A 26,900-nucleotide genomic window follows, 5' to 3' on the forward strand; every position below is an offset into this window, starting at 1 on the left:
CTGTACTATAGAGCAACAGTTATAAAAACTGCACGGTAATGGCATAGAAAGAGAATGGTGGATCAATGGAATCGAACAGAAGACCCAGAAATAAACCCACACACTTACGGACACCTGATTTTTGACAAAGATGCCGAAACCATACAATGGAAAAAAGATAGCATCTTCAACAAATGGTGCTGGTCCAACTGGATGTCTACATGTAGAAAAATGAAAATAGATCCATACTTATCACCCTGCACAAAACTGAAGTCCAAGTGGAACAAAGACCTCAACATAAAACCAGACACATTAAATCGGCTAGAAAAAAAAAGTAGGGAATACCCTAGAACTCATTGGTACAGGAGAAAACTTCCTGAACAGAACACCAACAGCACAGGCTCTAAGAGCAAAAATCAATAAATGGGACCTCATGAAATTGAAAAGCTTTTGTAAAGCAAAGGACACCAGCATCTAAACAAAGCGACTGCCTACAAATTGGGAAAGAATCCTCACCAATCCTTTATCTGACGGAGGACTCATATCCAATATATATAAAGAACTAAACAAGCTGAAAAGCAACAAACCAAGTAATCCACTTAAAAAATGGGGAACAGAGCTAAAGAGAGAATTCTCTGTAGAGCAATATCAAATGGCAGAGAAGCACTTAAAGAAATGCTCAACCTCATTAGCCATTAGAGAAATGCAAATCAAAACAACCCTGAGATTTCACCTTACACCCATCAGAATGGCCAAGATGAAAAACTCAAGGGACAACACATGCTGGAGAGGTTGTGGAGAAAGGGGAACCCTTCTCCACTGCTGGTGGGAATGTAAACCGGTACAACCACTCTGGAAATCAATCTGGCGCTTTCTCAGACAACAAGAATAGTGCTTCCTCAAGATCCAGCCATACCACTCCTAGGCATATACCCAAAAGAGGCTCAAGTACACAAAAAGGACATTTGCTCAACCATGTTTGTAGCAGCTTTATTTGTAATAGCCAGAAGCTGGAAACAACCCAGATGCCCCTCAACTGAAGAATGGATGCAGAAACTGTGGTACATCTATACAATGGAGTATTACTCAGCAATGAAAAATAAGGAAATCATGAAATTTGCAGGTAAATGGTGGGACCTGGAAAGGATCATCCTGAGTGAGTTGTCCCAGAAGCAAAAAGACACGCATGGTGTATACTCACTCATATAAACATACAATATAGAATAAACCCACTAAAATCTGTACATCTAAACAAACTAAGCAAAAGAGAGGACCCTACCTAAAATGTTCAATCCCCATCCTAAAAGGCAAAGAGGATGGACATCAGAAGAAAAAGAAAATAGGAAACAACCTTGGAACCTGCTACAGAGGGCCTCTGAAAGCCAGAAGAAAAGAAGAAACAACCTTGAAACCTGCCACATAGGGCCTCTGAAAGCTTCTGCAGTATCTGTCAGCATCTGTCAAAGCAGATGCTGAGCCTGATGGCCAACTATTGGGCAGAGTGAATGGAATTCTATGTAAGAAGTGGGAAATAGTAAGAGCTGGAGGGGACGGGAACTCCACAAGGAGAGCAACAGAACAAGATAATTTGAACACAGGGAACTTCCCAGAAAATCATACTCCAACCAAGGACTATTCGTGGAGATGACCTGGAACCCCTGCACAGGTGTAGCCCATGGCAGTTCAGTTTCCAAGTGGGTTACATAGTAATGGGAAGAGGGACTGCCTCTGACATAATCTGATTGAACTGCTCGTTGGTCACTTCCCCCTGAGGGGGGAGCAGCCTTATCAGGCCACAGTAGAGGACAATGCAGCCACTTTTGATGAGAACTGATAGACTAAGATCAGAAAGAAGATGAGAACCTCCCCTATCAGTGGACTTGGAAAGTGGCATGCATGCAGAAATGGGAGGGAGGATGGCATCGGGAGGGGAGGATGGAGGGGCTTATGGGGGGATACAAAATGAATAAAGTGTAATTAATAAAAAATTAAAAAAAGAAACACACACACACACACACACACACACACACACACAAAGAATACAAGAGGCCGAAAGAACTCCCAAAAATTAGAACAGAAAAGAAAATCCTCCTGCCACATAATAATCAAAAGAGTAAGTACACAGAACAAAGAAAAGATACTAAAAGCTGCAAGGGGAAAAGGCCATGTAACAAATAATGGTAAACCCATTAGAATCACACCTGACTTTTCAACAGAGACTATGAAAGCCAGAATTGCCTGGACACATATCATGCAGACCCTAAGAGAACACAGATTTCAGCCCAGGCTACTATACCCAGCAAAACTCTCAGTCCTCATAGATGGAGAAAACAAGATATTCAATGACAAAAACAAATACCTACACACAAATCCAGCATTACAGAAGACACTAAAAGGGAAAATACAACCCAAGAACACTAGCTACTTTCAAGAAAACACAGGAAATAATTAACCTCAGTACAGTAAAACAAAAAGCAACCAAGCACATAAGCACCTTATGACCACAGCCAACATCAAAATCAAAGAATCTAACAGCCACTGGTCATTAATCTCTCAACATCAATCGACTCAACTCTCCAATAAAAAGACACAGATTAAAAGAATGGATGCATAAACAAAACCCAGAAATCTGTTGCATACAAGAAACACACTTAAGTCACAAAGACAGACATCACCTGAGGGTAAAGGGTTGGAAGATTGCTTTCCAAACAAATGGAAACTGAACAACTTGCTACTGAGTGACAACTGAGTCAGGGAAGAAGTAAAGAAAAGTTCCAAACACAAAACATCCAAGAAATAAAGGACAACATGAAATTACAAAATCAAAGAATAATAGGAGTAGAAGAGAAAAAAGACATCAGTCTCAAAGGTCCAGAATATTTTCAAGAAATTATAGAAGAAAATTTTCCCAACTTAAAGAAGGAGATGTACATAAACATACAAGAGGCCTACAGAACACCAAGTAGACTAGACCAGAAAAGAAATTATTCACTTCACATCATAGTCAAAACACTGAACCTACAGAACAAAGTAAAAATTCTAAAAGCAGCAAGGGAAAAAGGCCAAGTAACATATGAAGGTAGACCTATCAGAATCACACCAGATTTCTCAACAGAAACTATGAAAGCCAGAAGGGCCTGGACAGAAATCATACAGTCCTTAAGAGACCACAGATTCCAACCCAGACTACTATACCCAGGAAACTTTCAATCAACATATATGGAGAATTTAAAATATTCCATGACAAAACCAAATTTGAACAATATCTACATAGTAACCCAGCTCTACAGAAGTTACTAGAAGAAAAACTCCAAACCAAAGAAAACAACTACATCTAAGGAAAGAGAGGAAATAGATAACTACACAACAACAACAAAAAAATATAAGCAATGAAACTCATGACACCACCAACCCCACATCAAAAGTAAGTAACAGTTGTTGATCACTAGTATCTATCAACATCAACGGACTCAACTCCCCAATAAAATGACACAGACTAACAAAATGGTTGAAGAAACAGGATCCAACATTCTGTTGCATCCAAGAAACACACCTATGCAACAAAGATAAACACCACCTCAGAGTAAAGGGCTGGAAAAATGTTTTTCAGATAAATGGTTCCAGAAAACAAGCTGGAGTAGCCATCCTAATATCTAATAAAATAGACTTTCACCCAAAGTTAATCAAAAAAGATAAGGAGGGCCACTATATTCTCATCAAAGGAAAAATCCACCAAGAGGACATCACAATTTTGAATATCTATGCCCCAAATACAAGAGCACCTACATTCGTAAATGAAACAATATTAAAGCTTAAATTACACATTGATCCTAATACCTTAATAGTGGGAGACTTCAACACTCCACTCTCGGCAAGGGACAGATCAACTAGACAGAAAACAAATAGGAAAATAAAAACACTTACACAGTCCTTAAATCAAATGGACCTAATAGATGTCTACAGATCTTTTCATCCAAACTCAAAAGAGTATAATTTCTTTTCAGCACCTCATGGAACCTTCTCCAAAATAGACCAAAAAGTTGGTCATAAAGCAAGCCTCAACAGATACAAAAAGAATGAAATAATCCCTTGTATTCTATCTGACCACCATGGACTAAACCTGGACCTCAACAACAACAGAAATAACAAAAAGCCACCATACACATGGAAACTGAGCAACTTGCTACTCAATGGCAGCTGGGTTAAGGAAGAAATAAAGAAAGAAAGAAAAGACTTCCTAGAATTCAATGAAAATGAAGGCACAACATACCCAAATTTATGGGACACATTAAAAGCAGTGCTCAGAGGAAAATTTATAGCACTAAGTGCCTTCCAGAAGAAATTTGTAACATCACATACAAGCACCTTAATGACCCAACTGAAAACCCTAGAAAAAAAAGAAGCAGATACTCCCAAGAGGAGCAGATGGCTGGAAATAATCAAACTCAGGGCTGAAATTAATCAATTACAAACAAACAAAACTATTCAAAGAATCAATGAAACAAAAAGCTGGTTCTTTGAGAAAATCAACAAGATAGACAAACCCTTAGCCAAACTAACTAAAAAGCAGAGAGAATCTATCCAAATAAGCAAAATCAGAAAGGAAAAGGGGGACATAACTGCAGACACTGAAGAAATTCAAAGAATCATTAAGACATACTACAAAAGCCAGTATGCTACAAACTTTGAAAATCTAAATGAAATGTACAATTTTCTTGATAGATTCCATCTTCCAACATTAAGTCAAGATCAGGTAGAAAGACTGAATAGCCCTATATCCCCTAAGGGAATTGAAGCAGTCATTAACAGTCTCCCCTCCAAAAAAAGCCCTGGGCCAGATGGTTTCAGCGCAGAATTCTACCAGACTTTCAAAGCAAAGCTAACACCAATTCTCCTCAAACTATTCCACAAAATAGAAACAGAAGGAACATTACCGAACGCATTCTATGAAGCGACAGTCACCTTGATACCTAAACCACACAAAGACCCAACAAAACAAGAGAACTTTAGATCTATCTCTCTTATGAACATTGACACAAAAATACTCAATAAAATACTTGCAAACCGAATCCAAGAACACATCAAAAATATCATCCATCCACCATGACCAAGTAGGCTTCATCCCAGGCCTGCAAGGGTGGTTCAATATATGGAAATCCATCAATGTAATCCACCACATAAACAAACTGAAGGAGAAAAACCACATGATCATCTCCTTGGATGCTGAAAAAGCATTTGACAAAGTCCAACACCCATTCATGTTTAAAGTCTTGGAGAGATCAGGGATACAAGGCACATACTTAAACATAGTAAAGGCAATATACAGCAAGCCTATAGCCAACATCAAACTCAATGGAGAGAAACTTAAATCAATCCCACTGAAATCAGTGACAAGACAAGGCTGCTCACTCTCTCCATAACTCTTCAACATAGTACTTGAAGTCCTATCCAGAGCAATAAGACAACTAAAGGAGATCAAGGGGATACAAATCAGAAAGGAAGAGGTCAAAGTGTCACTATTCACAGATGATATGATACTATACATGAGCGACCCCAAAAATTCAACCAGACAACTCCTTCAGCTGAAAAACACTTTCAGCAAAGTGACAGGATACAAATTCAACTCAAAAAATTCAGTAGCCCTCCTGTATACAAAAGACAAAAGGGCTGAGAAAGAAATTAGGGGAACAACACCCTTCACAATAGCCATTAATAACATAAAGTACCTTGGGGTGACACTAACCAAGCAAGTGAAAGACCTATTTGAGAAAAACTTCAAGTCTCTGAAAAAAGAAATCGAAGAAGATATGAGAAGATGGAAAGATCTCCCGCGCTCTTGGATTGGTAGGATTAACATTGTGAAAATGGCCATCCTGCCAAAAGCAATCTACAGAATCAATGCAATTCCTATCAAAATACCAAATCAATTCTTTACAGATCTTGAAAAAAAGATTCTCAGCTACATATGGAGAAACAAAAAACCCTGAATCTCCAAAACAATCCTGTACAACAACAGATCATCTGGAGGTATCTCCATCCCCAATCTCAAGCTGTACTACAGAGCAATAGTAATGAAAACTGCATGGTATTGGCATAAAAACAGAAAGGAGGATCATTGGAACCGAATAGAATACCCAGAAATAAACCCACACACCTATGAATACTCGATTTTTGACAAAGAAGCCAAAACCATTCAATGGAAAAAAGATAGCATCCTCAACAAATGGTGTTGTTCCACCTGGATGTCTACATTCAGAAAAATGAAAATGGATCCATATTTATGACCCTGCACAAAACTAAAATCCAAGTGGATCAAAATCCTGAACATAAAACCAGGCACTCTAAATCCGTAAGAAGAAAAAGTGGGGAACAGCCTAGAAATCATTGGCACAGGAGACAACTTCCTGAACAGAACACCAACAGCACAGGCTCTAAGAGCAACAATCAATAAATGGGACCTCATGAAACTGAAAAGCCTCTGTAAAGCAAAGGACACCATCATCAAAACAAAATGACTGCCTACATTGGGAAAGAATCTTCACTAACCCTTTATCTGACAGAGGGCTAATATCCAATATATATAAAGAACTAAAGAAGCTGAAAAGCAGCAAACCAAGTAATCCACTTAAAAAATGGGGAACAGAGCTAAACAGAGAATTCTCTGTAGAGGAATATCGAATGGCAGAGAAGCACTTAAAGAAATGCTCAACTTCATTAGCCATTAGGGAAATGCAAATCAAAACAACCCTGGATTTCACCTTACACCCTTCAGAATGGCCAAGATGAAAAACTCAAGTGACAACACATGCTGGAGAGGTTGTGGAGAATGGGGAATCCTCCTCCATTGCTGGTGGGAATGTAAACTGGTACAACCACTCTGGAAATCTATCTGGCACTTTCTAAGACAATTAGGAATAGTGCTTCCTGAAGACCCAGCTATACCACTGCTAGGTATATACCCAAACTTTGCTCAAGTACACAAAAGGGATACTTGCTCAACCATGTTTATAGCAGCTTCATTGGTAATAGCCAGAACCTGGAAACAACCCAGATGTCCATCAACGGAGGAATGGGTCAGAAATTGTGGTATTTTTACACAATGGAATACTACTCAGCAATCAAAAAGGAGGAAATCATGAAATTTGCAGGCAAATGGTGGGATCTAGAAAAGATCATTCTGAGTGAAATATCCCAGAAGGAGAAAGACAAACACGGTATATACTCACTTATATAGACCTATAAGATATGATAAACATAATGAAATCTATACACCTAAAAAAAAGATAATCAAGAGAGTGGACATGTGGTAAGATGATCAATCCTCGTTTAGAAAGACAGATGGGATGTGCATTGAACGTATGACAGGAGTCTACTGAGCACATCTGAAAGACTCTAACTAGCAGTGTTTTCAAAGCAGATACAAAGACTCATGACCAAACCTTTGGCAGAGTACAGGGAATCATAAGAAAGAAGGAGAGTTAGTCTGATGGGGAAAGGATAGGAGCTCCACAAGGACCAAATATATCTGGGCACAGGGTCTTTTCTGAGACTGACATTCAACCAAGGACCATGTATGGATATAACCTAGAACCTCTGCTCAGATGTAGCCTGTGTAGCTCAGTAACCAACTGGTTTCCCATAGTGAGGGGAACAAGGACTATTTCTAACAGGAACTCAATGACTGGCTCTTTGACCTCCCCACCCCCCAAGGGAGGAGCAATCTTGTTAGGTCACAGAGGAGGGCTATGCAGCCAGTCCTGAAGATACCTGATAAAACAGGATCAGATGAATGGGGAGGAGGTCCCTCCCATCAGTGAACTTGGAAAGGGGCATGGTGCAGATGAGGGAGTGAAGGTGGGATTGGGAGGGAATGAGGGAGTGGGATATGGCTGGAATACAGAGTAAATAAAATGTAACTGATAAGAAAAAAATAATAAAAAAATTATAGGCCATAAATAAAAGAAATAGAAACAAAAAAGAAATATATGATAAACATATGAAATCTATACACCTAAAAATGATAATCAAGAGAGCAGACACGGGGTATGATGATCAAATCTCATTTAGAAAAACAGATGGAATGTGAATTGAATGTATGACAGGAGTCTACCGCAGAAGGCACCTGAAAGACTCTATCTAGAATTGTTTCAAAACAGACACTAAGACTCATAACCAAACCTTCAGCAGAGTACAGGGAATCATAGGAAAGAAGGGGAGTTATTATGATGGGGAAAGAATAGGAGCTCCCCACCCCCCAAGGAAGGAACAGTCCTGTTAGGCCACAGAGGAGTACTTTGCAGACCTGATAAAACAGGGTCTGATGAATGGGGAGAAGGTCCCCACCCATCAGTGGACTTGGAAAGGGGAAGGGTGGAGAGGAGGGAGGGTGGGATTGGTGTGGAATGAGGGAGAGGGATACAGCTGGGATACAGAGTAAATAAAATGTAACTAATAAGAAAAAATTAAAAATTTAAAAAAAGAAATTAAAGCAGTGCTAAGAGGAAAGTTCATAGCACTAAGTGCCTTCCAGAAGAAATATAAGACAGCTCATTCAAGCAACTTAATGGCTCACTTAAAAACCCTAGAAAAAGAAGAAGCAGACAAACCAAGAAGGAGTAGACGGCTGGAAATAATCAAAATCAGAGCTGAAATCAATCAATTACAAACAAATAAAACAATTCAAAAATCAATGAAACCAAAACCTGGTTCTTTGAGAAAATCAACAAGATAGACAAACCCTTAGCCAAGCTAACTAAAAGGCAGAGAGACATCATCCAAATCAACAAAATCAGAAATGAAAAGGGGGACATCACTACAAACACTGAGGAAATACAAACAATCATTAGGACTTATTTCAAATGTCCATATGCCACAACATTTGAAAATCTAAATGAAATGGACAATTATCTTGATTGATTAGACTTACCAAACCTGAATCAGAATCAGATAAATCAATTAAATAGTTCTATATCCCCCACGGAAATAGAAGCTGTCATCCAAAATCTCCCATCCAAAAAAAGCCCAGGACCAGATGGTTTCAGTGCACAATTCTACCAGACCTTCAAAGAAGAGCTAACTCCAGTCAGTTCTCTTCAAACTATTTCACAAAATAGAAACAGAAGGAACACTACCAAACTCATTCTATGAAGCCACAGTCACCTTGGTACCTAAACCACACAAAGACCCAACAAAGAAAGAGGATTTCAGGCCAATCTCCCTTATGAACATTGATGCAAAAATACTGAACAAAATACTTGCAAACTGAATACAAGAACACATCAAAGATATCATCCACTATGACCAAGTAGGCTTCATCCCAGGTATGCAGGGGTGGTTCAATATACAGAAATCCATCAATGTGATCCACCATATTAACAAACTGAAAGAAAAATACACATGATAATCTTTCTAGATGCTGAAAAAGCATTTGACAAAATCCAACATCCATTCAAGTTTAAAGTATTGGAGAGATCAGGGAACAAGGCACAGATCTAAACATAGTAAAAGCGATATACAGCAAGCCTGTAGCCAACATCAAAATGAACTGAGAGAAACTTAAAGCAATCCCACTGAAATCAGGGACAAGACAAGGCTGCCCGCTCTCTCCATATCTCTTCAGCATAGTTCTGGAAGTCCTTGCTAGAGCAATAAGACAGTTGAAGGAGATCAAGGGAATACAAAGTGGAAAAGAAGAAGTCAAATTATCACTATTTGCAGATGATAAGATAGTATACATGAGCAGCCCCCAAAACTCTACCAGGGAACTCCTACAGCAGAAAAACACCTTCAGCAAAGTGGCCAGATACAAAATTAACTCAAAAAAATTCAGTATCCCTCCTGTATACATAAGACAAAAGGGCTGAGAGAGAAATTAGGGAAACAGCAATCTTCACAATAGCCACAAAGGACATAAAGTAGCTTGGAGTAACCCTAACCAAGCAAGTCAAAGATTTGTATGAAAAAAAATTCAAGTCTCTGAAAAAAGAATTAGAAGATATCAGAAGATGGAAAGATCTCCCATGCTCATGGCTTGGCAGGATTAATATAGTAAAAATGGCCATCTTAGGAAAAGCAATCTACGGATTCAATGCAATTCCCATCGAATTACCAAAACAATTCTTAACAAAACTTGAAAGAAAAATTCTCAACTTCATACAGAATAAACCCAGAATTGCTAAAACAATCCTTTACAAGTAAAGATCTTCTGGAGGTATCTCCATCCCTGATCTTAAGCTGTTCTATAGAGCAACAGTTGTAAAAACTGCATGTTACTGGCATAAAAACAGAATGGTGGATCAATGGAACCGAACAGAGGACCCAGAAATAAACCCACACACTTAAGGACACCTGATCTTTGACAAAGATGCCAAAACTATGCAATGGAGAAAAGATAGCATCTTCAACAAATGGAAATAGTCTAACTGGATGTCTACATGTAGAAAAAAGAAAATAGATCCATACTTACAACCCTGCACAAAACTAAAGTCCAAGTGGATCAAAGATCTCAACATAAAACCATACACATTAAATATGTTAGAAAAAAAAGTGAGGAATACCCTGGAAGTTATTGGCACAGGAGACAACTTCCTGAACAGAACACCAACAGCACAGGCTCTAAGAGCAACAATCAATAAATGGGACCTCATGAAACTGAAAATCTTCTGTAAAGCAAAGGACACCATCATCAAAACAAAATGACTGCTTACAGATTGGGAAAGAATCTTCACCAACCCTTTATTTGACAGAGGATTAATATCCAGTATATATAAAGAACTATAGAAGGTGAAAAACAGCAAACCAAGTAATCCAATTAAAAAATGAGGAACAGAGCTAAACAGAATTCTCTGTAGAGAAATATCGAATGGCAGAGAACAACTTAAAGAAATGCTCAACCTCATTAGCGATTAGGGGAATGCAAATCAAAACAACCCTGAGGTTTCCTATCCCTATCAAAATGGCCAAGATGAAAAACCCAAGTGACAATACATGCTGAAGAGGTTGTGGAGAAAGGGGAAGCCTACTCCACTGCTGGTGGGAATGTAAACTTGTACAATCACTCTGGAAATCAATCTGGCGTTTTCTCAGAAAACTAGGAATAGCGCTTCCTCAAGATCCAGCCATACCACTCCTAGGCATATACCAAAAGAGGCTCAAGTACAAAATAAGGACATTTGCTCAACCATGTTTGTAGCATGTTATTTGTAATAGCCAGAAGCTGAAACAGCCCAGATGCCCCTCAACTGAAGAATGAATACAGAAATTGTGGTATATCTACACAATGGAATATTACTCAGCAATGACTATTAAGGAAATCATGAAATTTGTAGGTAAATGGTGAGACCTAGAAAGGATCATCCTGAGCAAGCTGTCCCAGAAGCAGAAAGACACACATGGTATATACTCACTCATATAAACATATAACATAGGATAAACCTAGTAAAAACTGTATGTCTAAAGAAATTAATCAAGAGAGAGGACCCTGACTAAAAAGCTCAATCTCCATCCTGAAAGGCAAAGATATTGGACATCAGAAGAAGAAGAAAACAGGAAACAACCTAGGAACCTCCCACAGAGGGCCTCTGAAAGCCTCTGTCCTGAAAAATATCAAAACAGAGGCTGAGACTCATTGCCAACTGTTGTGCAGAGTGCATGGAATCTTATGTAAGAAGTGGGAAATAGTAAGAGCTGGAGAGGATGGGAACCACACAAGGAGAGCAACAGAACCAGAAAATTTGAACACAGGGAATATCCCAGAGACTCATACTCCAACCAAGGACTATTCATGGAGATAACCTAGAACCCCTCCACAGATGTAGCACATAACAGTTCAGTGTCCAAGTGGGTTACATAGTAATGGGAAGAGGGACTGCCTCTGACATAATCTGATTGGCCTGCTCTTTGATCACCTCCCCCTGAGGGGGGAGCATCCTTACCAGGCCACAGAAGAAGACAATGCAGCCACTCCTGATGTTATCTGATAGACTAATATCAGAAGAAGGACTTGTGGAGGGGCATTGGTGAAGAAGGGGGATGGAGGGGCTGGGATTGGGAGGAAAGGAGGGAGTGGCTTATGGGGGGATACAAAGTGAATAAAGTGTAATTAATAATAAAAAATATTAAAAAATAAAGAAATTACAATCTTTTATTGTTACAGAGATATTAATTATATCAAATTCACATAAAATTATAAATTTTGGATAATATGGTAACGTAGTTCAAGAAGTTTATATTCTTTTTGTCTGCCTTTCATTTTGTCTTTTTTTGATTCTTTATTAACTACACTTTATTCACTTTGTATACCCCTGTGGTTCCCTCCCTCCTCCTGTCCCTATCCCTCCCTTCCTCCATCCTCTGCATGCATGCCCCTCCCCAAGTCCACTGATATGGAGATCTTCTTTTCCTTCCTTCTGATCCTAGTCAATTAGGTCTCATCAGGAGTGGCTGCATTGTCTTCTGTGGCCTAGTAATGTGGTTCCCCCGCAGGGGGAGGTAATTAAAGAGCAGGCTAATCAGTTCATGTCAGAGACAGTCCCTGTTCCTACTACAATGGAACCCACTTGGATACTGAACTGCCATGGGCTACATCTGTGCAGGGGTCTTAGGTTATCTCCATGCATAGTCCTTGGTTGGAGTATTAGTCTCAGGAAAGACCCCTGAGCTCAGATTTTTTGGTTCTGTTGCCCTCCTTGTGGAGTTCCTGTCCTCTCCAGATCTTACTGTTTCCTACTTCTTTCCTAAGATTCCCTGCACTCTGCTCAAAGGTTGCCCATAAGCCTTGGCATCTGCATTGGTAGTCTGCAGGACAGAACCTTTCAGAAGTCCTCTGTGTCAGGCTCCTAACTTGTTTCCTGTTTTCTCCTTCTGATGTCCATCCTCTTTGCCTTTCTGGATAGGAAGTGAGCATTTTAGCAAGAGTCCTCCCTCTTTTTTATTTTTATTAATTACACTTTATTCACTTTGTATCCCCCAGAAGTCCCTCCCTCCTCCCCTCCTGATCCTACCCTCCCACACCTTTCTTCACGCATGCCCCTCCTCAAGTCCACTGATAGGGTAGGTCCCCCTCTCCTTCCTTCTGATCCTAGTCTATCAGATCTCATCAGGAGTGGCTGCATTGTCATCTTCTGTGGCCTGGTAAGGCTGCTCCCCTCTCAGGGGGACTTGATCAAAGAGCAGACCAATCAGATTATGTCACAGGCAGTCCCTCTTCCCATTACTATGTAACCCACTTGGACACTAAACTGTCATGGGCTACATCTGTGCAGGGGTTCTAAGTTATCTCCATGCATGGTTCTTGGTTGAAGTATGAGTCTCTAATGCAACATCATCAAACATCTAGTCATTAGGAGAAACCATATGATATGCTGTAAAAATAATATTGTATAGCATCTATATTTTTAATAGAAATGAAAATTTGAAATTAATATTTAGGAGTAAAATATACAAGAGGACATACTATTTCCACTGACTCAAGATTGATGAAACAAAAATGTACTTCAAGAGGCAGAGAATGTAATATTTCAAACAGCAGTGTTACTGATGTTTTTAACTGTATAATGAGTTTTACTTTTCCTTTCTAAAATGGAGATTTTTAAAGAACTCTGTAAATAGGGGAGAAGAAAACAAACTGTTGATTTTCTTAGTTAAACATATCCTTATTTGTCATATTGAAAATTTCATTTTCTGGGCATGGGTTACATTCAAAGCAGCAAACAGCCTTTCCTTCCTGAGGGGATTTTCTGAGGCCTGGACTGCAAGGCATACTACACATGGAAGGTGGAGTCTGAGGAAAATCATATATGTCATAGAAATAAAGAGTTAACATATGTCACACAAATTGCAGTGATTCACAATGTAGAGCTACTGAATGATCGTTTTACACGCATGTATCATAATATAAAACATTATACCATTGTGTTTTAGACACATGTATTCACATATTAATATGTGAATTAATATGTGAATTAATATGTATTAATTCACATATGAAACACACATGAGAGAGGGTGAGAGTAAAATAGAATGAGAAAGAAAGAGAAGAAATATAGGATGGCAAAGTGAGTCAATAAATGAGTAAATATCAAAACTTTTATAGTACAATGAATAACAAGTTGACCATTAGATTTTTAGGTAGTTGTGCTGCATGCAAAGCTTTAAAAATAAGTCTAAATTAACTGTTTGATATCTGTGACCAACTCTATCAATTGATTAGATATACGCAGTTGTTGACCATTAAGAAAATAACCAGAAAAGTGTCCTATTTTTATTTTAATTCCCATGTAGTTCATAAAATTCATGACATGGAAAATGTCATACCATGTATCCAGTTTTGAATTCTGATTCATGTTCACTAGGTCAAGGATTGACAAATTGTATGTTTTTCAGAAAAGAGAACATTTAAAACACATTTGTCATTTTAGTTTCAATGATGTCTACACATTAGAACAGAAAGTCTAGACTGTCCTTAAATTCCATTATACTTTCCTAAAATAAAACATTATATTTTCCTAAAATATAACTTTACCTGTAGTAAAAAAAGGAAGAAATTCTATGCAGATGTGAAGTTTTACTATGCTTTAAAAATACCATTTTCTCACTGGATTTGATGCCCTAATACATGCACACCCGAATTATGTGCCAGGAAATTAGTGTGACATTAATCCCTTCTTGTGCTACTTGATGATTACCTATGGAACTGAGATCCTTAATAGGTCAAAATTTGGCAGAACTACTGGATATTATTTGATATTTATTCAAATATTTATTCAAATATTCAACTTTTTGATCACATAAAACACAAGTAATGTTTTATTGTCACTTAAGAATTTTATGATAAAATATTTTTTCAAATGTTAAAAATATGAGATGCATGTTTGGTTAAAATATTTAAAAATTATTGGCTTAGATTATGAAAACCTTACTTGGGTACTAGTTGTTGACTGTATAGTAATTTATGACACTAATATGATCTTCCTTATATGCAGTGATAGAGCACATAAATATATTAATTTTGGAGAAAGTTTCCTTTTCACATGTATTTAGACCTTATGGTTCCTTTTAAGAATGTCATCTCTATAACACACATGCCATAAAATATAAGACTCATTACCTTCCAGGAGACAAATTCCAGATACTTCCCAGAATTCTTTGACAATATGTCTACTTGGTGCAGAAGCATCTCATGGAGTGAGTGGGCCACAGCATTGACAGCAATGTATAAGTTATAAGATATGTCACTCATGGACATTCCAAGAGGTGATCTGAATAACCACTTCAATAAGGTTTCCAGTGGGCAATTCTTCAGTTTCTTATAATTTGAAAATAGAAAAGAACACTTAAAATAAATCCAACGTAGTTTAGCAGGTGAAAGTCCATTACTGTAGTTTAAAGGGTGCAACATCTGCATAAATTGTTTAAAACCAGACATCTCAGAGTGCTCATGGGAAAAAATCAGAGTCCCAAGGGTGGCATTAAGCATGAAATCTCCTGTAAGTGTTATCATATCAAATTGTGACACAATGACCCAGATTTTCCCAATGTCACTAGATTTCAATATAATAAAGAAAAAGTGAAGTTTAGAGTCTCTTTTTCCTTTTTTTTTCTTTATTAATTACACTTTACTCACTTTGTATCTCCACCCCTGTGGTTCCCTCCCTCCTCCCATCCCAATTCTTCCCTTCCTCCACCCTCTGCATGCATGCCCCAACCCAAGTCCACTGATAGGGGAGGTCTTCTTTTCCTTCCTTCTGATCCTAGTCAATTAGGTCTCATCAGGAGTGGCTGCATTGTCTTCTTCTGTGGCCCAGTCATGCTGCTTCCCCCTCAGAGGAAGGTAAGTAAAGAATAGGCCAATCAGTTCATGTCAGAGACAGTCCCTGTTCCTATTATAATGGAACCCACTTGGATACTGAACTACCATGGGCTACATCTGTGCAGGGGTCTTAGGTTATCTCCATGCATAGTCCTTGGTTGGAACATCAGTCTCAGGAAAGACACCTGAGCTCAGATTTTTTGGTTATTTTGCTCTCCTTGTGGAGTTCCTGTTCTCTCCAGATCTTACTTTTTCTGACTTCTTTTCTAAGATTCCCTGCACTCTGCCCAAAGGTTGCCCATAAGTCTCAGCATCTACATTGATAGTCTGCAGGACAGAGATTTTCAGAGGTCCTCTGGGTCAGGCTCCTGACTTGTTCCCTCTCTTCTCCTTATTCTGAAGTCCAGCCTCTTTGGCTTTCTGGATAGGAATTGAGCATTTTAACAAGAGTCCTCCCTCTTGATTAGTTTCCTTAGCTGTACAGATTTTAGTAGGTTTATCCTATATTATATGTCTATATGAGTGAGTATATACCATGTGCGTCTTTCTGCTGCTGGGATAGCTCACTCAGGATGATCTTTTCCAGTTCCCCCACATACCTGCAAATTTCATGATTTCCTTGTTTTTTATTGCTGAGTAATATTCCATTGTGTAGATATACCACAATTTGTGCATCCATTCTTCCACTGAGTGGCATCTGGGCTGTTTCCAGCTTCTGGCTATTACAAATAAGGCTGCTACAAACAAGGATGAGCAAATGTCCTTATTGTGTACTTGAGAATCTTTTAGATATATGCCTAGGAGTGGTATGCCTGGATTTTGAGGAAGCGCTATTCCTAGTTGTCTAAGCACCACATTGATTTCCAAAGTGGCTGTACAAGTTTACATTCCCACCAGCAGTGGAGGAGGGTTTCCCTTTCTCCACAAGCTCTCCAGCATGTGCTGTCTCTTGAGTTTTTTATGTTAGCCATTCTGATGGGTGTAAGGTGAAATCTTAGAGTCATTTTGATTTGCATTTCCCTAATGGCTAATGAAGTTGAGCATTTCTTTAAGTTGTTCTCTGACATTCAATATTCCTCTGCAGAGAATTCTCTGTTTGGCTCTATACCCCGTTTTATAATTGAATTACTTGATTTTTTGCTGTCTAACTTTTTAGTTCTTTATATATACTGGATATAAGCCCTCTGTCAGATACAGAGTTGGTGAAGATCCTTTCCCAATATTTCCCAATATTTCCAAAAAGTCTGTCGTTTTGTTTTGATGACAATGGTGTCTTTTGCTTTACAGAAGCTTTTTAGTTTCATGAGGTCTCATTTATTGATTGATGCTCTTAGAGCCTGTGCTGTTGGTGCTCTGTTCAGGATGTTGTCTCCTGTGCCAATGAGTTCAAGGCTCTTCCCCACTTTTTTCTTCTAAGCAGTCTAGTGTGTCAGGTTTTATGTTGAGATCTTTGATCCACTTGGACTTTAGTTTTGTGCAGGGTTATAGGTATGGATCTATTTGCTTTTTTTCTACATGTAGACATCCAGTTGGACCAGCACCATTTGTTGAAGATGCTGTCTTTTTTCCATTGAATGGATTTGGCATCTTTGTCAAAAATCAGGTGTCCATAAGTGTGTGGATTTATGTCAGGGTCTTGTATTCGATTCTATTGATCCACCATTCTGTTTCTATGCCAGTACCATGCAGTTTTTAGTATTGTTGCTCTGTAGTACAGCTTGAGATCAGGGATCGAGATACCTCCTGAAGATCTTTTATTGTAGAGGATTGTTTTAACAATTCTGGGTTTCTTGTTCCATATGAAGGTGAGAATTTTTCTTTCAAGGTCTGTAAAGAATTGTGTTGGTAATTTGAAGGGAATTGCATTAAATCTGTAGATTGTTTTTGGTAAGATGGCCATTTTTACTGTATTAATCCTGCCAAGCCATGAGCATGGGAGATCTTTCCATCTTCTGATATCTTCTAATTCTTTCTTCAGAGACTGGAAATTTTTTTCATAAAATCTTTGACTTGCTTGGTTAGGGTTACACCAAGGCACTTTATGTCATTTGTGGCTATTGTGAATGGTGTTGTTTCCCCAATTTCTTTCTCAGCCCTTTTGTCTTGTGTATACAAGAGGGCTACTGATTTTTTTTAGTTAATTTTTTATCCAGCCACTTTGCTGAAGGTGTTATTCAGCTGTAGGAGTTCCCTAGTAGAATTTTTGAGGTGACTCAGGTATACTATCATATCATCTGCAAACAGTGATACTTTGACTTCTTCCTTTCCAATTTGTATCTCTTTGATCTCCTTCAATTGTCTTATTGCTCTAGCAAGGACTTCAAGAACAATGTTGAAGAGATATGGAGAGAGTAGACAGCCTTGCCTTGTCCCTGATTTCAGTGGGAATGATTTAAGTTTCTCTCCATTGAGTTTGATGTTGGCTATAGGCTTGCTGTATATTGGCTTTACTATGTTCAGGTAGGTGAATTGTATCCTTGATCTCTACAAGACTTTAAACTTGAATGGATGTTAGATTTTGTCAAATACCTTTTCAGCATCTAAGGAGATGATCATGTTGGTTTTTTTTTTTCTCCTTCAGTTTGTTTATGTGGTGGATCACATTGATGGATTTCCTTATACTGAACCACTCCTGCATGCCTGGGTCTTTGTCTCCATAAACAATTGCAACTTTTGCTGCTGATGATGTAATTTCCTTATAATACTTAGCGATTTCAACATATAATATATTATTTGATATAACAGTCACAAATTCAAAACAGACGATGGATTTTTCCATTTCTCCTTTCAATTCAGAACGGAATTGAATTTCATGGTCCTCATATGAAATGATTACTCCCACCCAGTTCCATCTGAAATGAATCATGGCTAGTGATAGAGATGTGTCCTTGGGAGACATCTGGTAGTGATAAGGAAAGTGCTCATAGGCACTGAAGAGAGGATAGAAATGACCACAGTAAAGCTGAAAGACATAAAAAATAAGAAACTATATGAAAAAGATGGAATGCATAATGTATAGTCAAAGATCTAAGTTCGCTAAGCAAAGGCTGAGAGAGTTAAAAAAAGTGTGAATTTTTCATCTCATTATTAAGACTATCTCCAAATTTGTGACTAAACTGGCACCAATAAACTAGTAATTTGTCTTCTAGTAAAATATTTCATATTACTGCTGTCTCTCATGTTCATTTCTGATAAAGTTGTTGTATTTCCCTAAGAAAGTATCTGCGTATCTGAGAATAGACATAAACACTTTCTTTGCCTCTTAGCCTGCATTGGTTTTTAGAAAGTCAGAATGAAGCAATATAGCATTTCATTAAATGTAACCCACATAGATTTACCTCTGGAGTTCTGGAGATGTACAAAAATCATTCAAGATTGGTAGATAGTGACCGTAAGTGTCCAGTAAGTACAACTATATATCTTCCCTGTTTTGTACAGTAATGGTTAGGAGTACATTCCATTCTTTTCAAGGATAATCCAATTTTTGTATGATCATCAAACAAGTTACATTCAACTTTAACTAGCAGAGAAATGTTGGGTAAAATATGAGGATTCTTATTGATTTCTTCCATGGCAGAATAAATACAGGAAATCATGTGGATGGCCTTATGTGTTACCCTGACAACAGAGCACATTAATCATAAGAGATTTGGGGTTTAGACATGGTAATTTAAAGAAAAACTCAGTGTGAGCTAACCACTAAAATCTTGGAGATTTTTGTTTGTGTTTGTTTCTTTGTTTGACTCATTGGTATGGACACACAAGCCTTTATTGTGAACATGTGTATGAGAACATGAGACCTGTATAAGAAAATAAGGATTTGTAAAGATTTTTATATAGACTTTATAATAATCGAATTCAGTCATTTTGAAATTTCCTGCACTTCCATCCTGTTTTTCATGAACATTTTGAGAAATCTATGTGATGTCCATGAGTAAGAAAATATTTTCTGACAAACATTGAACCTGCCCATGCTTTCATCTTATACTTCTGATCCTCACATGTTTGGAAAATATATAAAAATTATCTGCCAGCTGGGAACACAGAGACAATGCTGGCTAGTGTCATTACATTCTTATGGCTACAAAGAATTGGTTGTCAAATCTGTCTTAGTCAACAGCTCTGAAAAGGCTTAATGGATTCATAAGTAAAGCTAATAGTATGGTAATTATTACTTTTCTTCATCCTCTCCACATTCATTATTTCTTTTCATTTTCAATTTGAGGCTGTGCAATATTGAGTGATATAAGATTGGTTATAACTACAAATTTTTCTCATGAGGAATGACATTCTTTCACTTTACATGGACACTTAGATTGTACCGATTCCTTCTCCTACACTCAGCTTGGTATCACATAACCCAAAACAATCCAGGATGTTGCATGGCTATAGATTGTTTCATGAGGTCCCATTTATTGATGGTTGCTCTTAGAGCCTGTGCTGTTGATGTTCTATTCAGGAAGTTGTCTCCTGTGCCAATGACTTCAAGGGTATTCCCCACATTTTTTTTCTAACCTATTTAATGTGTCTGATTTTATGTTGAGATCTTTAATCCACTTGGGCTTTAGTCTTGTGCAGGGTTATAAGTATGGATCTATTTTCCCTTTTTCTACATGTAGACATCCAGTTAGATCAGTACCATTTGTTGAAGATGCTATCTTTTCTCCATTGCATGGTTTTGGCATCTTTGTCAAAGATCAGGTGTCCGTAAGTGTGTGGGTTTATTTCTGGGTCCTCTGTTCGGTTCATTGATCCACCATTCTATTTCCATGCCACTACCATGCAGTTTTTATAACTGTTGCTCTATAGTACAGCTTAAGATCAGGAATGGAGATACCTCCAGATGATCTTTTATTGTAGAGGATTGTTTTAGCAATTCTGGGTTCCTTGTTATTCCATATGAAGTTGGAAATTTTTCTTTCCAGGTCTGTAAAGAATTGTGTTGGCAATTTGATGGGAATTGCATTAAATCTGCAGATTGCTTTTGGTAAGATGGCCATTTTTACTATGTTAATCCTGCCAAGTCATGAGCATGGGAGATATTTCCATATTCTGATATCTTCTTCTAATTCTTTCTTCAGAGACTAAAATTTTTTTTTTCATACAAGTCTTTGACTTGCTTGGTTAGGGTTACTCCAAGGTACTTTTTGTCATTTATGGCTATTGTGAAGGTTGTTGTTTTCCTAATTTCTTTCTCAGCCATTTGTCTATTGTATACAGGGCTACTTATTTTTTTTTTTTTAGTTAATTTTGTATCCGGCCACTTTGCTGAAGGTGTTTATCAGCAGTAGGAGTTCCCTGGTAGAGTTTTGGGAGCCACTCACATATATTATCATATCATCTGCAAATAGCGATAATTTGACTTCTTCCTTTCCACTTTTTATCCCCTTGATCTCCTTCAATTGCCTTATTGCTCTAGCAAGGACTTCCAGAACCATGTTGAGGAGATATGGAGAGAGTGGGCAGCATTGTCTTGTCCCTGATTTCAGTGGGATTGCTTTAAGTTTCTCTCCATTCATGTTGGCTATAGGCTTGCTGTATATCACCTTTACTATGGTTATATATGTACCTTGTATCTCTGATCTCTCCAATACCTTAAACCTGAATGTATGTTGGATTTTGTCAAATGCTTTTTCAGCATCCAGGGAAATTATCATGTTGTTTTTTTTTTTTTCAGTTTGTTAATATGGTGGATCATATTGATGGATTCCCGAATATTGAACCACCCCTGCATGCCTGGGATGAAGCCTACTTGGTCATAGTGGATGATATCTTTGATGTGTTCTTGTATTCAGTTTGCAAGTATTTTGTTAAGTATTTTTGCATCAATGTTCATAAGGGAGATTGGCCTGAAATTCTCTTTCTTTGTTCAGTCTTTGTGTGGTTTAGGTATGAACGTGACTGTGGCTTCATAGAAAGAGTTTGGTAATGTTCCTTCTGTTTCTATTTTGTGGAATAGTTTGAAGAGAATTGGAGTTAGCTCTTCTTTGAAGGTCTGGTAGAATTCTGCACTGAAACCATCTGGTCCTGGGCTTTTATTTGGATGGGAGACTTTCAAAGACTGCTTCTAATTCCTTGGGGGATATAGTAAAATTTAATTGATTTACCTGATCCTGATTCTGCTTTGGTAAGTCGAATCAATCAAGATAATTGTCAATTTCATTTAGATTTTCAAATTTTGTGGCATATGGACTTTTGAAATAAGTCCTAATGATTGTTTGGATTTCCTCAGTGTCTGTAGTTATGTCCCCCTTTTCATTTCCGATTTTGTTCATTTTGTTGATTTGCCTTTTAGTTAGCTTGGCTAAGGGTTTGTCGATCTTGTTGATTTTCTCAAAGAACCAGCTCTTGGTTTCATTGATTCTTTGAATTGTTTTATTTGTTTTTAATTGATTGATTTCAGCCCTGAGTTTGATTATTTCCAGCTGTCTACTCCTTTTTTGTGTGTCTGCTTGTTCTTTTTCTAAGTTTTTTAGGTGAGCCATTAAGTTGCTTGAATGAGCTGTCTCAAATTTCTTCTTGAAGGCACTTAGTGCTATGAACTTTCCTCTTAGCACTGCTTTCATTGTGTCCCACAAGTTTGGGTATGTTGTGTCTTCATTTTCATTGAGTTCTAGGAAGACTTTAATTTCTTTCTTTATTTCTTCCCTAACCCAGCTGTCATTTAGTAGCAAGTTTTTCAGTTTCTATATGTGTGTAGGCCTATTGCTATTTTTTTGTTGTTGAGGTCCAGCTTTATTCCATAGTAATCATACAGGATACAAGGGATTATTTCAATCTTCTTTTATCTGTTGCAGCTTGCTTTTTGACCAAGTATATGATCTATTTTGGAAAAGGTTCCATGAGGTGCTGAGAAGAAGGTAAATTCTTTTGTGTTTTGGTGTAAGGTTCTGTAAATGTCTGTCAGGTCCATTTGATTCATGACCTCTGAATGACCTTAGAGATGTTGTTTCTTTGTTTAATTTCTGTTTTGTTGACCTGTCCTTTGTTGAGAGTGGGGTGTTGAAGTTTCCCACTATTAATGTGTGGGGATATATGTGGTTTTTTTTTTTTTTTTAGTTTCATTAATGTTTCTTTTACAAATGTAAAAGGTGCCCTTGCATTTGTGGCATAGATGTTCAAATTGTAATGTCTTCCTGGTGGAATTTTCCGTTGATGAGTATGAAATGTCCTTCTCCATCTCTTTTGATTAATTTTGGTTGAAAATCTATTTTATCAGGTATTAGAATGGCTATTCCTGCTTGCTTCTTGGGTGCATTTGCTTGAAAAGCAGTCTTCCAACCCTTTACCCTCAGGTACTATCTATCTTTGTGACTTAGGTGTGTTTCTTGTATGCAACAAGTTGCTGGGTTTTGTTTACGCATCCATTCTGTTAGTCTGTGTCGTTTTATTGGAGAATTGAGTCCATTGATGCTGAAAGAGTTTAATGACCAGTGGCTGTTAGACCCTTTGATCTTTTTTTTATAAACCTAGTAATATCTGTACACCTAAAGAAACTGATCAAGAGGGAGGACTCCTGCTAAAATGCTCAATTCCTATCCAGAAAGGCAAAGAGGATGGACATCAGAAGAAGGAGAATAGAGGGAACAAGTCAGTAGCCTGACAGAGGACTTCTGAAAGGCTCTGCCCTACAGACTATCAATGTAGATGCTGAGACTTATGGGCAGCATTTGGGCAGAGTGCAGGGAATCTTAGGAAGAAGTGGGAAACAGTAAGATCTGGAGAGGACAGGAACTCCACTAGGAGAGCAACAGAACCAAAATATCTGAGCACAGGGGTCTTTCCTGAGACTGATACTCCAACCAAGGACCATGCATGGAGAAAACCTAAGACCCCTGCACAGATGTAGCCCATGGCAGTTCAGTATCCAAGTGGGTTCCATTGTAATAGGAACAGGGACTGTCTCTGAAATGAACTGATTGGCCTGCTCTTTAATTACCTCCCCCTGAGGGAGAAACAGCATTACCAGGCCACAGAAGAAGACAATGTAGCCACTCCTGATGAGACCTAATTGACTAGGATCAGAAGGAAGGAAAAGAAGTCCTCCTCTATCAGTGGACTTGAGGAGGGGCATGCATGCAGAGGGTGGAGGAAAGGAAGGATTGGGACAGGAGGAGAGAGGGAACCACAGGGGGGATACAAAGTGAATAAAGTGTAATTAATAAAGAAAAAAGATCCTTTGATTTTGATGTTGGCTGTGGTCATAAGGTTGTGTGCTTGGTTGCTTTTTGTTTTACTGTACTGAGGTTTATTATTTCCTCTGTTTTCTTGAAATTAGCTAGTTTTCTTTGGTTGTATTTTCTCTTCTAGTGTCTTCTATAACGCTGGATTTGTATGGAGGTATTGTTGAAATTTGTTTTTGTCATTGAATATCTTGTTTTCTCCGTCTATGAGGACTGAGAGTTTTGCTGATTATAGCAGCCTGGGCTGATATCTACATTCTCTTAGGGTCTGCATGATATCCTTGCAGGCCCTTCTAGCTTTCATAGTCTGTACCTGCCTGTGGGACTAGTAATTCGTGGGGTCTTCGAAGAGGACCAGGCCTGAAAGAAAAATGGGCGAGAGTGAAGAACGGACTCAAGCAAATGTGCACTTGTCAAGAGTCAAATTTTATTTAACCGGAGCAGGCTTTTAAGGCCAACCTTAGATAGGGGCAAGGCGAGGAAGGAGCACAGTGTAGAATCCTTTTTACTCAGGGAGGGGTAGGGTAGAAAAGCGCATTGTAGAACCTTATTACTCAGGGAGCGGCAGGGTGGAAAAGCTCATTGTAGAATCTTCTTACTCAGGAAGGGGCAGGGTGGAAGTTACAAAATCTTCTTGGCCCGGGGCCTGGAACACTTTGTGGTTATTTTGAGACAGCACATTTCTGCAACTGTCAAGCAGGATGTTAGTCAACCAGGTGCAGCAGGGTGGGGGGAATGAGAAAAGGTCCGAAGTTTCTCAGGGCTTGTCTCCAACATCTCCCCCTTCTCTGTGTACAAGAACAGGGATAGGAAGGTTACCGTGACCCGCTAATGGTGTCCCAAAGAAGGGCTCATTTTGGCAGCCAATTATTTTTGTTTCAGAGTAAAATTTTGGATCCAAAGGAGCAAACCGTCACCAGAGAGGCGAGTGTTCCCCAGAGTAAGTCAAGCGTTGTCACTCATAGGCCATTGGTCTTGACAAGGCCATTTAGATTGACCACAGTACGAGGGGCACAAACGGGGTCTGAGCCTGTTAGAAGGGCAGTGCTGGACCCTTACCCGTCATTGGATCGGCCTCCTCCCGGCGAGGTCGTCCTGTCTTAGGCGGGCCGAGACTTATCCACCCGTTCTATCTCTGACTTACCAGACCACTCACTTTGTGGAAATGTAACGCATCTTGCTCTCAATAAGACCATCAAAGCTCCATAAAGATCCTGGAAGGAATATGTTTAGTAGCCAAATAGAATATGAGGGGTCACAGAAACCTGAGTTATTATTTGGAGCAGCGGGACCAGAATTTCCACCTCCGGGTTGATTTTTGTAGGGAGGTGAAGTCTAAAGGTCAAGATGTGGGGTTGTTTTGGTCCTTTTTCAGGTCAACGGTAGACTCCTCTTCCGTGATGAGGTGATGGTAATGGACTCCCACCGGCTTGATTGCAGAATCCACCTGATTCTTAACAAAGCTTGTCAATCGATTAAAGGCCCAGGAGCCAAAAGAGAGAAGCAAAAGGATACCTACAAAAGGTCCTAGCAGACTGGGAAGCAGAGTGGTTAGCCATGGGGATGTGTGAAACCAATTTTGATACCAGGACTCTTGTTTCTCTCTGTTCCATTTTCGTTCCTCCAAACTGGAGCAAACCTTATCGATACTGCTTTGCACTAAACCTGTTTTGTCAGTGTAAAAGCAGCATTCTTCCTTGAGTGCAGCGCAGAGTCCACCTTCCTGGAGAAAAACCAAATCTAGACCACGCCTGTTTTGTAAAACTACCTCAGATAAGGACACCATAGAATCTTTTAGGTCCTGTAAGCCTTTTTGCAAATCTTGTAGGTCTTTGTCCACTGCTAGGGAGAGTTGATTAAATTGTTGCTGGGAGGTAATTAGGGAGGCTATGCCTGTACCAGCTCCAGCGGCTCCAAGCCCTAGAATTACAGTTAGAGTAATGGCAGTTAAGGATTCACGTTTAACTCGAGATGGACGTGCCCCTTTTTCCCAAAACCGAAGGAACTCATCCTTAGAATGTATAGTCAGCCTTGGGAAAAGCCGTACAAGGACACAGTAATCTCTATGGGCTAAAAAGGTGGAGCTTACAAGATTAGGAGTAAGACCAGTGGAGCAGGCAAAATAAGTGTCATTAGGTGCAGCAATACATGTAAAGCTTGAATTTACAAGAGTAATATTGCAAATTTCTTGTAAAGCCACCGGGGGAAGCATAGAAGGTCCCAATAGGCACGTTCCAATTCCGGACACCTGTGTGACTGTAAGGCTGACTCCCTCTGGGTGCTGCCACTGTAAGGCATTAGAATTATTAGTTGTAATTACTTCTAAGGGTAAGGCTATGCCCTCGTAGAAGGGTGGCCGTGGTGAGTAACACACCCAGCATTCCTGAAAATCAGTGGTGTTAAGTTAATTTGATGTATGGCCTCTTCATTGAAGGGCAGAAGCAGAAGGAATGTAATTGCCTTTGGCAGGGTTACTAAGTGACTAGAAATCACAGGATGGCCCACCAAGATGTGTTAATAATAGTAATTTGGAAAGTTCCTCAAAAGAGTTACTTAGGAAGCCTTAAGGGAGAGGAGGATTTAGCCTCCGACCTTCTCTCAGGCTTGCTCCTCAGAGAAGACACAGGTTGAAGCTAATTGCTCTTCCATCTTTGGCTGTAGCCACATCCCCACTAGCAGGAGATTCTGAATGTGAATTAAAGATCAGATATTCCTCAGGTGTCTGGCCAGGACTGACCAGACCTGAAAGTCAGCTACCCAATCCCTCATCCAATTATGATTAGCCAGGATGGCAACACCTGAACTTCCCTGTGCCTCATCTCCTAACAACCTGAGGCTTATGTCTCTGGGGGCCCACTCTTAAAATTTTGAAAACATATTTTTAACATAACCAGGGCCATTATCTGTTTTAAGTTGTGTTGGAAGTTTTA

General features: G+C 38.9%; 1 protein-coding gene across 1 annotated transcript in view; it reads right to left on the reverse strand.

Moving 5' to 3' along the window:
• Positions 1-13,615: 13,615 nt before the first annotated feature.
• Positions 13,616-26,900, reverse strand: part of LOC129688404 (vomeronasal type-2 receptor 116-like) — a 42,978-nt gene continuing 29,693 nt past the window's right edge. The window contains 6 exon segments of the mRNA XM_055623229.1: positions 13,616-13,754; positions 14,146-14,334; positions 14,336-14,375; positions 15,088-15,568; positions 18,444-18,749; positions 19,126-19,405. Of these exon segments, the coding sequence (XP_055479204.1) occupies positions 13,616-13,754; positions 14,146-14,334; positions 14,336-14,375; positions 15,088-15,568; positions 18,444-18,749; positions 19,126-19,405 (1,435 nt within the window).

The sequence above is a fragment of the Psammomys obesus genome, unplaced genomic scaffold (genome assembly GCF_907164565.1).
Source record: "Psammomys obesus unplaced genomic scaffold, mPsaObe1.curated_primary_1811, whole genome shotgun sequence".
Lineage (NCBI taxonomy): Eukaryota > Metazoa > Chordata > Mammalia > Rodentia > Muridae > Psammomys > Psammomys obesus.